The sequence below is a fragment of the Lactuca virosa genome, chromosome 2, assembly GCF_052849685.1.
Source record: "Lactuca virosa cultivar CGN04683 chromosome 2, Lactuca_virosa_CGN04683_v6, whole genome shotgun sequence".
Taxonomy (NCBI): Eukaryota; Viridiplantae; Streptophyta; class Magnoliopsida; order Asterales; family Asteraceae; genus Lactuca; species Lactuca virosa.
Window position 1 is genome coordinate 180,362,869 of NC_136427.1, and position 17,326 is coordinate 180,380,194.

At 39.9% G+C, this 17,326-nt stretch overlaps 1 protein-coding gene across 1 annotated transcript; it reads right to left on the bottom strand.

Moving 5' to 3' along the window:
* Window positions 1-1,814: 1,814 nt before the first annotated feature.
* Window positions 1,815-7,836, bottom strand: LOC145159799 (potassium transporter 11-like). The gene is made up of 7 exons (XM_079078838.1): window positions 7,198-7,836; window positions 6,352-6,577; window positions 5,589-5,834; window positions 4,884-4,934; window positions 4,374-4,802; window positions 4,025-4,279; window positions 1,815-2,925 (listed from the first exon to the last, which is right to left on the bottom strand). The coding sequence occupies exons 1-7, from the start codon at window positions 7,327-7,329 to the stop codon at window positions 1,874-1,876; spliced, it is 2,391 nt and encodes a 796-aa protein (XP_078934964.1). The 5' UTR covers window positions 7,330-7,836; the 3' UTR covers window positions 1,815-1,873.
* Window positions 7,837-17,326: the final 9,490 nt, after the last annotated feature.

A 17,326-nucleotide genomic window follows, 5' to 3' on the forward strand; every position in this document is an offset into this window, starting at 1 on the left:
TGATATGTATATTATGTATGGTATGGACTGGAAGGTCAAGACGATATGGACCGGAAGGTCAAGATGATATGGACCGGAAGGTCAAGAGGTCACGGACCGGAAGGTCGATACGGGTAGGACCGAAAGGTCTACCGGGGTTTGGGACGGAAGTCCCTGAGACACATGGATCGGAAGATCTTATAGAGTTATGGCCTGGAAGAGCGTATGTGTGGTATGTGGTATTTTGGGGAACTCACTAAGCATTTATGCTTACAGTTGTTGTGTTATGTGTTTCAGGTACTAGCGAGGATCGCGGGAAGGCGCCGACATGATCCGTACACACTGAGAGGATTTATGTATATGAGATCTTGGGACATGTTTTGTTATGTTACAGTAGACACATTATGTTTTTATGATTATTGTGTGAATGAAAGTATGTTTTAAAATGAAAAATTGTTTTGAAAATTCACGTCGTTACAGACAGTGCCCTAAATGACATCAAATTTAAGCTCATTGTCTTTTAATTTCTAGTGGGTTATGTGTTTAAATTTGTAGTGGTGTTGTGTACTAGTTTAATTTCAAGTGTGTTATGTTTTTAACTAGGTGTAAAACCCATGTATTACATGAGTTAATTAAAAATAAATAAATATAAAAGTCTAAATATTTAAGAAATTTGGATTTATAAGAAAATAAGAAAAATAATAAATTATTAAAATTGATTTTTCTTTTAAATTTAAATAAATAAACAAAATAAACTAATAAGCTTTAATTTGGGAATTTTGAAATAAGAAGGTAAGTCTATTAATGAAATTGATATTCATTTATTACTATATTTATTGTAATTATTATATTAAAATATTATGTGGAATTTATTAAAATAGAAAAACCTATAAAATGACATGTGGAAAATAAATTAATTCAAAATAACCACAAAATGACATTTGACAAATTGAATGAGAGTGTGACATGTGACAAAAAAAACTTTAATTTATTAGAGTAGATTTCAAGTGTGTGATTTTCTTTCAAAGTTAATAAAATTTAAGTTTTTATTAAAATAATTTGTTTGTATTAAATTTTTTATGTAAATTAAATATTAAAAAAAATTAGCCTGACAACTCACGCCATGTAAATGCCAATTTTTTGCTAAAATGTGGCAAATGTGATGTGACGCCTACATGGACCATGACAAATGTGACATTACTCCCTGCACCGTAACATATCAATAGGCTTATATGGACCCTGCAACTCCATGGGGTCGTTGTCCCTACGTCATATGTACACCATAATTTAATATAAATCATCATGGTTATCAGGATAAGATTATAACTAATATCATAATGTAAAAGTAAACCAAATCTTCTGAATTTTTAAATTAACATAGTAGACCATAGACCCATACTAGTTTAAGACAAAAGGATTATATTAAATATTAAGATTGTATAACCTTAATCCAATATCATATCTTTGTTGTAGATCCACCACTGTCCCCATATGCAAGTTGAGGTACGTATATAATATTCATATGCATGGTAAACATATTATACTAATTACCAAACATGGTTTCAGACTTTCATATTCATCAGATCTTCACAACTTTTAACTCATTAGTCTAAATACTTTTAAAAAAAATATCCAGTATAAATTTCGAAAACAGCATAATAGAACAAGACAAACGTAGTATAGATTTTGTTCTTTTGGTCTAGCTAATGATGATAAAGCAACACATTAGAAAAGGTATAATATACAAATATAGTAATATATACCAGGTTATGTTTATTTTATTCTTGATACCTTTTGCATTAACATAACAAATAAGCAAATAATCAAGTTCAACGTACTAAAACAAGAACTATAATCATAATCATAATCATAATAATAATCCAATTCCCATAATTTACACATAAAACACTTGTCCAACGTTCAAAAGGCTCTCATGAGGAACATTAAAGATGACACTATGCTCCCTGCACATCTTCCTCAAAAACGCATACACATAATCTATACAAATCTTTTTATAAAAAGGCGAATCTCTTCTTGCTCTCACTACAGTATTCCCCATAATATGCACAACTCCAGCATCCCTACAACTTGTCAAAAACTCCATTTCATCAACTTCTGTATGACTACTCACTTGTCCAGATGACATTACAGTAGAACTATTAACATTCACAGGAACAATCGAGTCACACGATGATATCGTGAGGTCCACCACAGAGGAAAACGTGTTCATACTATTTTCAGGTAGCAAAAAGTCCTTTGACCTTTGACTTTGACTTTGACCTTGTGTTTGACCATAAAGACTATACTCATCCGAATCACTTCCACCTTCCATCATCGACTCGAGTCTCACAAACATGAACAAATTATCGAAAACTTTCTTCTCAAATTCATCGTCTTTTTTATGCAAATCTTTATATCCATACCTTGCAACACATCTAAACATGTGGAAATTTTTGGGTCCGATTCTTTTCACTAAAAATCTTTCATCCTCGGGAACTGTGTACACAGGAAGATACTTAACACAAACGAAAACAACAACCGAATGAATTGCAGGAAGATTTGTGATGAAGTGTGAGAAGATGTGTGGGACCCCACTTGCGAGTTCAGTGTACACGAGCCCAATTCCGGGAACACGAACAAGGCCCAAACTAGGCCCAAGTCCAAGAATCCATGCCATTGAGATTTTGCTATGCATTTCAAATTCGTATCTTTTCACTGTTCCATAGTGCCAGATGTACATGATGAAAAGGAAGATTGCTGCTATGACTAGTGGGACCCACCCTCCTTGATCGATCTTGAAGAGGACAGCTGAGAAGTAGGTTAATTCAATGATGAGAGATAAGGCTGCGAATATGAGGACTAGAAGCCAGTGACATCTCCAGACTAAGAGCATGATTAAGATCATGATGAATGTTGTTGCAAGCATCACTATCACCACTGCTGTTCCTGTTAACATGGAATAGGTGATGTTAGTTGATGTAGATTTATGTAGTTTTGTGAAATATAGGGACTGTTTTTGTAATTTTGTGAAATGAAAGGACCGTTTTTGTAATTTTGTGAGACATAGGGACTGTTTTTGTAGTTTTTCTATTGGGCAGAGACTGTTTTTGTAGTTTTGTGAAAGACGGAGACCATTTATGTAGTTTTTGGAAACGGAGGGACCGTTTCTGAAATTTTGTGAAAGAAAGGGACCATTTTGTGAAATGGCCCAGTGAATGTAAGGAAGATGAAGATAGAATACATGATGTTGATTGATGTAAATTTATGTAGTTTTGTGAAACACAAGGACCATTTCTGTTATTTCGCTATTAGGAAGGGACCATTTATGTAAATTTTTGAAACACAGGGACCATTTCTGTATTTTTGTGAAACACAGGGACGTTTTTGTAATTTCTTCTATTAGGCAGAGATCATTTATGTAAATTTGTGAAACACAGGGACCATTTCTGTATTTTTGTGAAACACAGGGACCGTTTTTTTGTAATTTCTTCTATTAGGCAGAGACCATTTTTGTAAATTTGTGAAACACAGGGACCGTTTTTGTAATTACTTCTATTACGCAGAGACCATTTTTGTAAATTTGTGAAACACAGGGACCATTTATGTAATATTTGGAAATGGAGGGACCATTTCTGCTATTTTGTGAAAGAAAAGGACCATTTAGTGAAATAGCCCAGAGTGAATGTACGGAAGATGAAGATAGAATACATGAGGTTAATTGATGTAAATTTATGTAATTTTGTGAAACACAGAGACCATTTTTGTTATTTCGCTATTAGGCAAGGGGACCATTTATGTAAATCATTTCTGTAATTGTGTGAAACACAGGGACTGTTTCTAAAACTTTGTGAAAGAAAGGTACCAATTTGTTAAATAGCCCAGTGAATGTAACAAAGATAGAATACACGATGTAAACTGATGAAAATTTTTTAGTTTTGTGAAACACAGGGACCATTTCTGAAATAGAAAATGAAGAAGACATATATGAAAAGTAGCGAATAATGCAAAAATAAAAATAAAAATAATAATAATAATAATTACTTACCATAAGCATTTCCGATTTGGCTTTTATTTTTAAACCCAGCAGTGACAACAATGCAAAGAACCATAAGTATCCAATTGATATCTGGAATATATATTTGACCAAGGAATTTACTCGATGTATGAATCACTTTCACTCTTGGAAAACACCCCAATGCATTCGCTTGCTTTATTATTGAAAATGTTGCAGAAATTGTCGCCTGACTTGCAACAACTGCAGCTAATGTTGCAATCACAAACATCGGCCAGTAGATACTTTCTACATTTATATTATATATAATAATATTTATGAATAAAATTTAAAATCAATTTGATTTAAATATAATACTAATATTTAATACTATAAAATGAACCTGGGATTGAGCGATAAAATGCATCGTATACATGTTCCTTGTTTTTCATGAGGTAGGCTGCTTGTCCAGAGTAGGCTAGAAGAAGACAAGGGAATACAACAACTGTGAATGCCAGCTGGATTGCTGACACGGGAAAATGTGCCAGGTCAGCGAATAGTGCTTCGGTTCCGGTAATGCTAAGCATGATTCCTCCGAGTGATGTCCAACCGTTTTTTCCTCTTCTTTTGAAGTAGCGGAATATGTATACGGGTGAAAATGCCCGTAATACCCCTATGTCGTATTTCCATATGTTGAAAATTCCAATTCCTCCGATTAAAAGAAACCAAAGTAAAACAACGGGAGCAAATAGCCATCCGACTTTATCAACACCGTAATGTTGTAAGCTAAATAAGCCGATTAATATTACAACTGCAACAACTATAACAACATCTGCAACAAACAAATTGTAAAAACAAATTATAAAAAGTAAAAAGAAAATCAAAATTATGGAAAAAAAGAAACGAGACGTACCATTACTCATCCCGGGGTGGTCTATCTTTATGCCACCAGATGCCGATAAAACTGGTAAAAAAATGGATATTTTGTTAATAAATTTAGACGTATTTTAAATGTGTTTTTAAAAGGGCAGATACTAAAAAAGTCCCAAGTTTTACACGCTTAGATGGCAAAAGCCATAACTTTTTTTTTTGGTTGGTAAAAACCATAAGTTTTCAGAAAACCTTTCATTTTTAACCTTTTATCCGGTCATCAACAGGTCATTCCTTTTTTTTTTTTAAATGAAAGGTTTTCTGAAAACTTATGGTTTTTACCAAAAAAAAAAGTTAGGGCTTTTGCCACAACTAGCTGAAAAGCTAGCTTATTTTTCGAGTTTTTTTTTGTGTTTGGTAAGTCAAAAACCTAGCTTATAAGCTAGCTTTTAAAAAGCTACTTGGAGTAGCTTTTCAGGAGCTTTTTTACAAACTTCCCAAATATACCCTTATTTACTTATAGAAAACTTATTTTTGAAAATGCCCTTTTATGTAATTTTATATTTTTCAGTTATCAGCTAGTTTTTACCAAACACTTTTTTTATCGGTTAGCTTATTAGCTAGCAGCTAACTTTTTAACCATCAGTTAGCTTTTCAACTATCAGCTACAACACCAAACGCAGTGTGTAAAACTTGGGACTTTTTTTTTTTTTTTGTATTTGCCCTTTTTAAAATTAGATGAGTTTACCTGAAATAGCGGGAGTTAAAATTCCATCTCCTATAGCCATGCAAGTGCCAACTAGGACAAGTAGAAGAAGTGCATTCTTTTTATAAATATTTCCTTCCAACCATCTTCTTGTTTTTGCAGCAAATGACTTCTCATGAATTGTGCTTCGGCTATAAGTTGTTAATTCCTCATCCGTTCGATGCTGATTTGGAATTGTATTCACTTTTGCATGTCTACAAAGTAGCGAATACAAAGCAAAAGTCCCACCTACATATAAATAAATCACAATTAGAGCTCGCAAAAATAAAATATAAATCTTTATTATTACAATTGCGTAATCACATAGGCCCATTTGTTATACAAAATAGTACAATACATGACAACTGAGACTGAGACATGACATACAGAACAATACAAAATAGTAAAATACCGAATAGTACATGACACATGATAGTACAATACAAAAGAATATACAGAACAGTACATGACAGTACACAATTCAGAACAGGACAAGACATGACAGTACAGAACAGTACAATATAGACCGGTACAATATAGAATAGGACTTTACAGAACAGGACGTGGATCGTTGAGTGGGACAAAAATTGCAATTATTTGTCCTATCTTAAAAACTAGAATAAGGTAGGAAAAAGATCTTCACACTGAATCTCTTGCTTGTGCAAAAGACGTGAATACCCTCCTTATCATCCAAAATAGCCGTGGAAAGCTTGTTGAGTCTTGAAGTGTATAACAAATGAGGGGATAAGGAAGAAAAAATATGTACCTTGACCATTGTCATTTGCACGACACACAATGAAAACGTATTTGATGAGTGGCACAAGGGTAAGAGAGTAAATGATCAAGGAAAGTGCACCAATAATGTCTTCTGTATCATCGATTCCTTTTGGGAAAGTATTGTAAAATACGTATAAAGGAGAAGTTCCTAAATCTCCATAGACAACTCCAAGACTTTGAAATGCAAATCTCAGAAGCAAAATTGCAGAGAACGACTGTGTTCAAGAAAGATTTATGAACTTCATTACTTTACATAAATAATAACATAAAAGATTAAAAGTTGAAACTTTGTCTTTTTTAACTCTTAACAATAGGTCATCATCACATAAAAGATTAAAAAAATCAAGTTTAAAAGAAGAAATTAAGCACACCTCAAATTTTCTTGATTGTTTTAGTCAACCATAATATCAGTTATGATTAAATAAACATACAAAAACCACAATCAGGATTTAAATGATTTTAACAATAAAGCCACCAATCAATTACCTTTTCAATAAGTTAAAACCCCAATCAAGACAAACAGAGATTGAATTTGGTGAATAGATTACTTTCTTTAAATAAGAAAAAAACCTAATCAAGATAAACACTCACACATAAGGATATAGAATTTGGTGAATGAATTACTTTCTTGAAATGAATTACTTTCTTGAAATATAATAACCCGAATCAAGTCAAACACACATATGTAAAGATCGATTTTGAAAGTAAAAGAAAAAAGACGCTTAAATATAAAAGAACAACATAAACACATCTGGGAAAAAGGGGGAAGAATCAATGAAAACTGATAAACAATTGAACATGAAAAGAGATGACCAAAAAGTAGCAAAAAGTTTACCTTTTCTCTATACATGTTTTTTAATCTACCAGCTTCTTCATCCATGGGCTGATCAATCTTCTGCTCTAAAGCCCACATGCCACCTTTCGACTCATCTTCTTCGCTCATATCGACGTCCATATCAGTCGCCATGCCTAAACCTCAAGCTACATACACTTCCTAAAACCTCTTTGTCTGCTCTAGATTCAATCAAACAGCATCAATAACTAAAAAGTCGAAAAGAACGACAGTTCACCTGATGTGATTCTCAATCAATCGAATAGAATAACACCCACTAAGACAAACACGATTTTATCACTATCCCAAGTGGGGTCAACTGTTCAACATCAAAATTGAAAAAATTCGTCCAATTTGACAACCCACATACGCAATTCAACAAGGGTTTCGATTATCTTTTAGCTCATTAATTCTAAAGGAATGATTTTTGTGCGTTTATCGAATATCTGTCAGTAGATATCAGCCACATAACCGAAGAGGACAAAGGCCCTACACAGGAACAAAAAAACGGGGATGAATGATGGGTATATGACAAAGAAGAACGAAAAGGAGGTTCTGCAGAAACGTGGTTTTTAGTGAAATTGAGGTGAACAATTTTTGTTTTGCTGTTGATCAAGGGAAGCATTTATAAAAAGAGTAAAAGGAATAAAAAGAATAAAAACTCTTGAAGTCGCCCCCATTATTGAGAGAGAGAACACTGAGAAAGAGAGCGATGAGAGAGAAACTTGGTCGCTGTCGCTTTCACTGTTATAAGTTTGCTAACGTCACAGAGGTTTAACTATTCTCCAGGATTTTGACTATTTTAGAAAAAATTATTAAGCAAAAATTTTGGTCCTTATTTTTTTTTCCCGAATTTAAACCGTCCTTATAATTTGTTTTTCTTGTGGTTTTCGTTTATGATAAAAGTAAAAAGACTATTTTGCCCTTTATAAGTTTTTTTTCAAAAATTATTTATTTATACAAATAGATTATTTAATAATTTAAAATTTGGTCATATCCTCACTATTCCTAAACCCTACCCAATATCCCATACCCTAACCCATCCCCCCTCAACAATCGTCATTTCTCTACTTTCTCTTCTTCTTCCTCCGCCATTTCTCAGCTCCAAGACCTCCATTGAAATTGTTCCCTCTCTCTCCTCTATCTGCCATCGTAGGAACCGTACTTTGAACAAGTCACTGTCTCCTTACTCTCATCTATTTCTTATTAGATTTTATCGATTGATTTTATCATGTTTTTCTTATCATTTTTCTGCAAATATATATCAACACACAAACCCCCATTAATGCCAATATCAAAAACCGAAATATGGAGAAGCATGTCTAAAGAGAGAAGAAGAAGCAATAGTTGAAGGCGGTGAGAGGTGGATCTACCGGACGGGTACGTGGAGATGGATCAGAAGACAAAGCATCTTTGGCAGTGTTTATGGCAGACGAGTCTAAAGACGACGGAGAAGCATATCATGAAGAAGAAGAACCGAACAGAACCATCGAAAGTACTGATTCAAGTGGTCTAATGACCTCCTGCTTCAGCTTCTCCTGCAGTGGTCGCCAAAGAAGGTAGTGGGTAGAGTGTTTAAGAAGCTGAGAGAAAAGACAGGTGGTTTCGACAGTGGTAGGTGGCTTCCGGCGTTGGTAGGTGGTTGCCAGCGATGGTGGGTGGTATCCGGTAGAGCAACTCACCTTTCACTCTTACTTTTAATAAAGTGACATCCAATCCAATAATCCTTTTTATAGCCTCTGTTCCATCCATCCTCTAGTGCTTTATAACATATGTAGAATCTATGAAAATAAAATAGTTTCCATCGTGGTTTATAAGAATGCCTACATGCCCAATAGATCTAGGATTAATATCATGAGTATAATCCTACAACCTCACATAATGGTTATGTTGACGTATCTTACCAAGAATACATTAAAGGGTAATAGATCGTCAACCAAAAAGAACCCTGATCAAGGATTGTCACCTGGACGAGTGCCAGACACGGGTCATTGCCCAAGAACCCTCGCGTACCCATCCCAGTATTCCGCTAATCAGGGACAACCCACCAGAAATGAGGCTCATGTCTCCCACTGGACAGAAGAGTACTTCCGGCTCCCACAGAGACAAGAATAGTGCTCTGAATCCCGCCTCCCAACAACGTTGCACCAATAGCAAACAACCATGTACGGGGGCACGTCCCACCAATGAAAAACCTCCACGATCTGCAGGACCTGAAAAGGTAAAGGATATTGTCGGGGATCTATTCCCCCAAAGACAGGTATAAAAAGGTTCCTTCTTTTCCAAGAGAAGGGACCGATAGCCTTCTACTTCTCTCGTCCAGTTGAATAAACTATAGCTCTCTTCTCTCAAAGGAAAAAAAACTAACTCGACCGTCAGAGCTTCGTTCTAGGAGACCCTCCCGGATGAAGCCTAACGAATTTCTTCTCTTGTACTGTGATCCTCAGGCTTGCTACTTTAGTCGCCAAAGAAGACGGAGCCAGGTCGGAGACATATCACAACAGTTAGCGTCATCCATTGGACGTGTACTCAGTGCTACAAAACCTGATATACGACATTACGTGTCTGTGATGGTGAACGCAAGACCTATCTCATCGTAATATGACGACACCGGCTCCGCAAGAGAAGCGCTATCAGCCAACAAACTTGGCCGCTCGGCGTCAAGCATGGGGAAGACCTGTGTTGTCACGGAATTTGTATCGAGTACCTGACGCTCGTCTTTTGCCATTACAGACAACAACATGGCCACATCAGAAAAGCAACAACAATAGGAAAGAGTACTCATAATCAACAGACCACACAAGAAGCGTGCACAACACCAGGCAAACCACGATGTAACAGCGCTGACCCGAAAAATCCAAAACATCAACTTCTCATCGGAAGACCCGAGACCTCAAGACTGGAATCCCAAAGACCCATTTCTTATAACTGCCTATATACATCACAAACAAATCCACAGAGTCTACATAGACAATGGCAGCAGCAGAGACATTCTATACGAATATTGCTTCCGACAACTACCAGAATCCTGGAAGGAGGAGTTGAAGCCCCCAACAGGCAGACCCTTGGTAGGTTTCACAGGACATAGCATGTGGCCTCTCGGAACAATACACCTCCCACTCACGTTAGTTAGCCAAGATGGAAGTGAGAACATGACACAAACCATCGAATTCTCCATAATACGCACTCAGCGGAACAAAACATATTGTTAGGACATCCAACACTCTTCGAGCTACAAGCCGTGTCGTCGACAATCCACACCATAGTCAAATTTAGCACGCGGTCAGGATCGGAAAATATCGTGGCCAACACCCCGCATAGGCTGACGTGTCACCATATCGCCGCAACATCAAACCTGGTCAGAGCCCCCAATAAATCCAAAGCATCAGAAAAGCATGTAATACATAGTGGCCACCCCGAACAAGCAATAAAGATCGGGGCCGATCTCTCGGCGGAAACCAAAGCTCAGCTAGTTGCACTCCTAACACGATTCTCCAGGGTATTCGTGTGGCAGCCTGTAGATATAACTGGAGTGGACCGAAAGATCATCGAGCACAGTCTAAACATTATACCGGGTAGCGTCCCAGTAAAGAAAAAGAAGAGGGGGCGTGAAAGCGATAGAAACAAGGCAATTAATGACGAGGTTGCGAAGCTCGTGGACGCGGGCATCCTTCGGGAAACAATATTCCCGACATGGATAACAAACCCGATAATGGTAAAGAAACATGACAGCTCATGGCGAATGTGCATCGACTATTCCGATCTGAACAACACATGCCCAAAAGACCATTATCCCCTCCCGGAGATAGACTAGAAGGTCGAATCCTTAGAAGGCTTCCAACTTAAATGTTTCCTTGACGCCTACAAAGGCTATCACCAAGTCCAGATGTGCCAGGAAGACGAGGAAAAGACAGCTTTCCGCACTGACCAGGGCACGTTCTATTACCAGAAAATGCCATTCGGCCTTAAAATGCTGGTGCGACATACCAGTGCATGATGGACAAAGACTTCACATAACAGATTAGGAAAAAGTGGAGGTATATGTCGATGACATGGTCATTAAAAGCCGCAACGAAATAACGTTACTCCGAGACATCGAGGAGACCCTCCAGACCCTGGCCCAGGCATAGAAGAAACTTAACCCGGGAAAATGCACTTTTGAGGTAGAAGAGGGCCAGTTCCTAGGCTACCAGATAATCAAAGAGGGGATTGCACCAAACCAGGCCAAGATCCAGGAATTTCTCGACTCCAGGGCCCCACACAACATAAAAAGGGTCTAGGAAATCAACAAAAGGTTGACAACGCTAGACAAATTTATAGTCAGATCAACAGAAAATGCTTTACCACTTTTCCATACCCTGAAAGGGTGTGTCGACAAAAACCACTTCAAATGGACAAAAGAGGCTGACGCGGCCCTCCAACGCCTAAAGGAGGCTCTCCGTCAGCTACCAACAATGGCGAGCCCTCTGCTAGGCGAAACTCTACAAGTATACCTTGCAACGACCGATGAAGCCATCTCATCGGTATTAACGGTAGAAAGAAATAAGAAGAAGTTACCAATACACTTCGTATGTAGGGCATTGCAACGCCCCAAAATCAACTACCTAGTTTTGGAGAAATTAGTATTGGCTCTAATCTATACAACCAGGCATCTCCGGCGTTACTTTCAAGCGCACAAAATCGAAGTACTGACTAACCTTCTAATAAAACAGATTCTGTTAAGACCTGAAAAGTCAGGGCGACTGGTAAAATGGGCAATAGAGCTAGGGGAGCATGAAATATACTACCGCCCGCGGATCAGCATTAAGTGCCAAGCCTTATCAGACTTCTTAGTAGAGATACCAGACACACTTAGAGAAATACCAAAGGCTGTGTCGGCAGATCCATTGGAGCCTGAGGCGAGCAAAGATGTCTGGGAGCTACACACCGATGGTGCAGCAAGTAAGGAAGGTTCAGGTGTGGGCCTAATACTAAAAAATCCCAGGGGAGATGAAATAACATATGCCTTAAGGTTTGACTTCCAAGTCTCGAATAATGAGGCCGAGTACGAAGCACTCCTTGCATTCCTCGGATTGGCACAAGAAGTCGAAGCAAAACACCTCCGGGCCTTCAGCGACTCGCTGCTAGTAACTAATCAAATCAACGTCACATATGAAGCCAAAGACCAAAGGATGCAAAGATACCTGGAAACAACACATAAGCTGTCACACTCATTCAAAAGCTTCGAAATTAAACAAATACCCGGGGGAAAATACAAGAGCTGATGCTCTCATCAAGTTAGCCTTAACATCCTTCGACCACCTAACTAAGAAAGTATTGGTAGAGGTCCTCAAGGAAAGAAGCATCGACAACAAGCAAGTCAATGCCATCGCAAAATCACCGGACTGGACAAAACTGTACCTAGACTACCTGCATCATAGGATCCTCCCGAACAAACCGGAAGAAGCCAGGAAAATAAAGATAAAATCCCCCCAACTTGCAGTAAAAGGCATGCAGCTATACAAGAGAGGATATCTAGCGCCATGGCTCAGATGCACTTTACACGGTGAAGGACAAGCCCTCTTGGAAGAAAGCCATTCAGGTGAAGTGGGAGAACACGAGGGGGCCCGGGAACTTACGGGAAAAATACTTCATTTAGGCGTATACTATCCCAACATATACAAAGACAACGACACCCAATTTGAGGGAAGTCCCTGAATGGTGCGAGGAAAAACGGATTCACCATCGATTTACCTCAGTTGCGCACCCCCAGGCGAATGGCCAGACCGAAATATCAAACAAAACCATTGTGAATGGGCTTAAGAAATGCTTGATAAAAACAAAGGGGGCCTGGATGGAAGAGCTGCCAACAGTGTTGTAGTCGTACCGTACCACCGCAAGGTCAGGAACGGGAGAGACACCCTTTATCCTGACATACGACACAGAGGTGGTGCTCCCACTCGAGATTCTGATCGAATCATTGTGGGTAACCGGTTTCGACGCAGAATCGAACGAGGCAGAACGACGACAAGACCTGTACATGCTTGACGAGAAACACGATGCCGCTCAACTACGACAAGCGGCCTACAAAGCCCGTGCAGAAAACTTTTACAACAAACGTGTGCGGGTAAAGAACTTTAAGATAGGAGAATGGGTGCTAAGGAAGAACGAATCTAGCTGCTCGGAGCCACTAGGCAAGCTAAGTGTGGTATGGGAAAGACCATACAAGGTAGTAGGGGCGCATCGGGATGCAACATATATGCTAGAAGCACAATACGGGAGGTCGATACCTAGGACATGGAACGCGCATAACCTGCGCCATTTTTATTCGTATAAATAGGGGACGTAGTGGCGCCCGGGCCACTGATCCAGGAACCACACCTCGACCAAGCACTGACACAAATATCTTTCAATTGTCACCAAAACATTCCGGTCAATAAAATTTCATGAGCCATGAATAAAATAACATTGACCAACTTTATGTACCAACATACATACACACACACACACACACACACACATATATATATATATATATATATATATATATATATATATATATATATAACAGAGAGAAAAAGTTGTGAGTGTTTACCAAATGGCAATATGGGTTGATCACCCACATCATTTGAGCAAAACAAACCGCTAACATGCAAGCATAAATCTCAGAAGATTATAACCCCTCTCTATAAACATGTCGATTCAAACAACAACAAAGCCTCCAGGCTTTTGAACCAGACATACTTGAAGGGTTTGAAGGATCATAACCTTCCCCTCACAATTTAACATACATAAGTCCACGGAGTCTCGAGGTGACGTTCTTGACTCACTTTAAGCATCCACAAAAGAGAGGCAAGTGACCACTTGACCAAAAGCCAAGAGCAAGGTTTGCAAAACAATCTTTAGCGAGGCACCTTTCGAAACAAAACGAAAGACTCACGAAAACGGGTGAACACTACAAAAAACCAATCAGTCTTTAAACACACAACATTAAAGACCCCATAGAGCCAGATATAAAAATGTTTCAGAAAATACAAAAAAAAAACAAAAAACAGCAACAAACACACAAAAACATACAAAAAAGATCAACCCTGGCAGGGACAAGCCAAGGCAGCGCCCTCGGCACCACCGTCTGAAGCAAGTTCCTCCTCCTCGGAACATAGTTGCCGAAGGTCAGCAAGACTGAGCTCGCCCAAACGAAGATCGTGCCACAACATTCGGTTCAGACAAGCCAAGACCACTGCTACCCGACCACCCTCGCGCCACCTACTTCCTACTCTCTATACCGACAGCCACACATGCAGCCTTCACGCGTTAGATCCCAAGCACAAACTTACTGCTCTCGACAATACGATCCACCACAGGAACCACCCCCTTTTGAAGGACCCAAGCCAAATCGGCCTCCAAGATCTTCCTCCTCGAAACCTCATCCGCCAGCCCAGCTGATCGTCCCGCAGTGCCAAGTGCTCCTTCAATGCTTCGTTCTCCAAGCTCAAACTCTGGACCTGTTGGGACAAATGATTGACCTCCCCGTCCAGAGTTTCCACCTCATCCTCAGCACCAGATTTCTCCACGGACAGTACGAGGAGGCGTTCATTGAACTTGTGCTGCTCCACCTTGAGAAGCCAAACCTTCTCCGCAAGCTCGTCACGTTCTGATTTGACGGTAGCTAATTCCACTAAATCAACCCCTATGTAACGAAGATGACCGACAGCCGCCACCAAGTAAGGAACAACCTGGCCAGTGACATACTGAAGATTGTTCGCCATATGAGAATAAGAAAGAAGATTAAAGGACTCCAAGGTAGCAGGAGGAAATGCGTGCCGAGACCACTTACGGGCGAGGCCCTGTTCTGCTATAAGGGAACCGTGCATAATATTCCATTCAGGAAGATATACACCAGGAGTGCTCAAAGGAAAAGGACCAGCCTCCGTGTGGACATCACCCGAAACAGGAGGTGGGTCGGAACAAGCGCTCACAGCGCCTGACCCCCCCACGAGTAACGCATATCTACCACCTTCGTTTGTTGTGGAATGTCACCATCAACAATTTCAATGAAAGCATGTGACTTAGAGAGAAAAGAATCGATGTTGCGTCTTTGACGCAAACGTCTGCCGATGGTGTTGTCGTCAATGTCTTCTGCAAGAGCAGCATCCGCAGCAGCTGGCGGATGTTTGGAAGACAATTGGCTGTTGGCCATGCCTGGTTCTCCGACCAGGGGGCTCATTGAGAAACCCATTAGACCAGGTTGAACAAGAGAAACGGGCCTTGCCCCGGGGTCAACAATTGGGGCACTGGTCATAAAACTCGGCCGACTTCGGTGGGAGCCGGGAGTGTCTCTGCCAGAGGGACTTCGTGATACTGAAGATCCCCTTTAAAATTCCTCTGCAACACTTGTTCAAGAGATAAAAGCTTCTTATTACCTACAACAACAACTAAGCAAACCCACCTATGCTTCAAAAAATAAATTTTACATAAAATAAAAAGGGGAAGAAGGGGGGGGGGGGGGGGTAGGAAGGTAATACTTACCGTCACTTTCTACAAAAAAATTGAGGCATCATCCCAAGTGACCGCCAAGCAGCACTCATTCCGGTCGCCACCAACACACAATCTGGCTAATCCTCACTATTGAAACAAATCTCGCTTAACGCGCGAGCCACCGACAAACTGGTTCCCGACAATTGGGGCGCCTGATCTGAAGACATGGGCACATGAGGATAGCCAGGTCCGACCAAATTGATGTTAACCCACAACTGTTGATCCTGCCAGTTCTTCCAAGGCGTATTTTGATTAACTATAAAGGCGTGCATACTGCAGCGCTGGGAAAAGGTGTGAACACCCAAATGGGTTGACGAATTAAAGAAATATTGGAATGCTAGAAATTAGGGAAGGACACCCAACGCTCGACACCCCAACTATCTTGTTCACAGCGTTTGGGGTCAAGTTGTGAATAGAGAAACCATATTCTCGCATAACCTCGTCGAAGAAGTCCGAAATAGGAAGACGAAACCCGGACTCGAAAATCGCCACTAGAATACCAACCTTACCCTCCGGCGGTGGATAAATCGTAGACCCTTCTAGCGGGAACTGAACTCCAAGCTCGGGCATAAACCCAAACCGGAAATGAAGAGACTCGAACTCCTCAGGCATAGGGGCGGTTCTAGATCTGGTGAAGGCCATCGGGAATCGGAAAAGAAAGGCATAAGAGAAAGAAAAAGCGACAAAGGAGAACGAGATGGCTGATATACGGAGAAATGAAGCACATAACCGTTCCTAAAAATAGGGGACCCTTAAATAAGATGTGAAGCGATGGAACCGAACCGTTTCGATGGAGGAAACTGTTTGGCCAGAACGAATCTATTACGTCAGAAATGCATCACAAACCGTTCTCACCAAACACATGCCCAAATCCACGCTAGAACAACTCAGTTGGCCTGAGCAAACACTATCATTTACTAGACAAGGGGACTTGTTGACGTATCTCACCAAGAATACATCAAAGGGTAACGAAAGCATCAACCAGAAAGCAAACTGATCAAGGATTGCCACCTGGACGAGAGCTAGACCCGGGCCATCGCCCTAGAACCCTCGTGTATCCATCCCCGTACTCTGCTAATCAGGGACAACTCACCATAGATGGGGCCCACATCTCCTACTTGACAGAAGAGTACTTCTGGCTCCCACAGAGACAAGGATAGTGCTCTGAATCCCGCCTCCTAATAATGTTGCACCAATAGAAAACAACCATGTACGGGGCATGTCCCACCAATAAAAAACCTCCACGATCTGCAGGGCTTGAAAAGGTAAAGGATATTATCGGGGATCTGTTCCCCCAAAGACAGATATAAAAAGGTTCCTTCTCCTCCAAGAGAAGGGACCGATAATCTTATACTTCTCTCCTCCACTTGAATAGACTAGAGCTCTCTTCTCTCAAAGGAAAAAAAAACTAACTTGTCTGTTGGAGATTCGTTCGGGGAGACCCTCCCGGACGAAGCCTAACATATTTCTTCTCTTGTACTGTGATCCTCAGGTTTGCTGCTTCAGTTGCCAAAGAAGACGGAGCCAGGTTGGAGACATATGACAACAGGTTACTAATCTTGACTTTGATCAATGTTTGAGCCAGAACATTGGCTCTACGACATTGTCCTTTGTT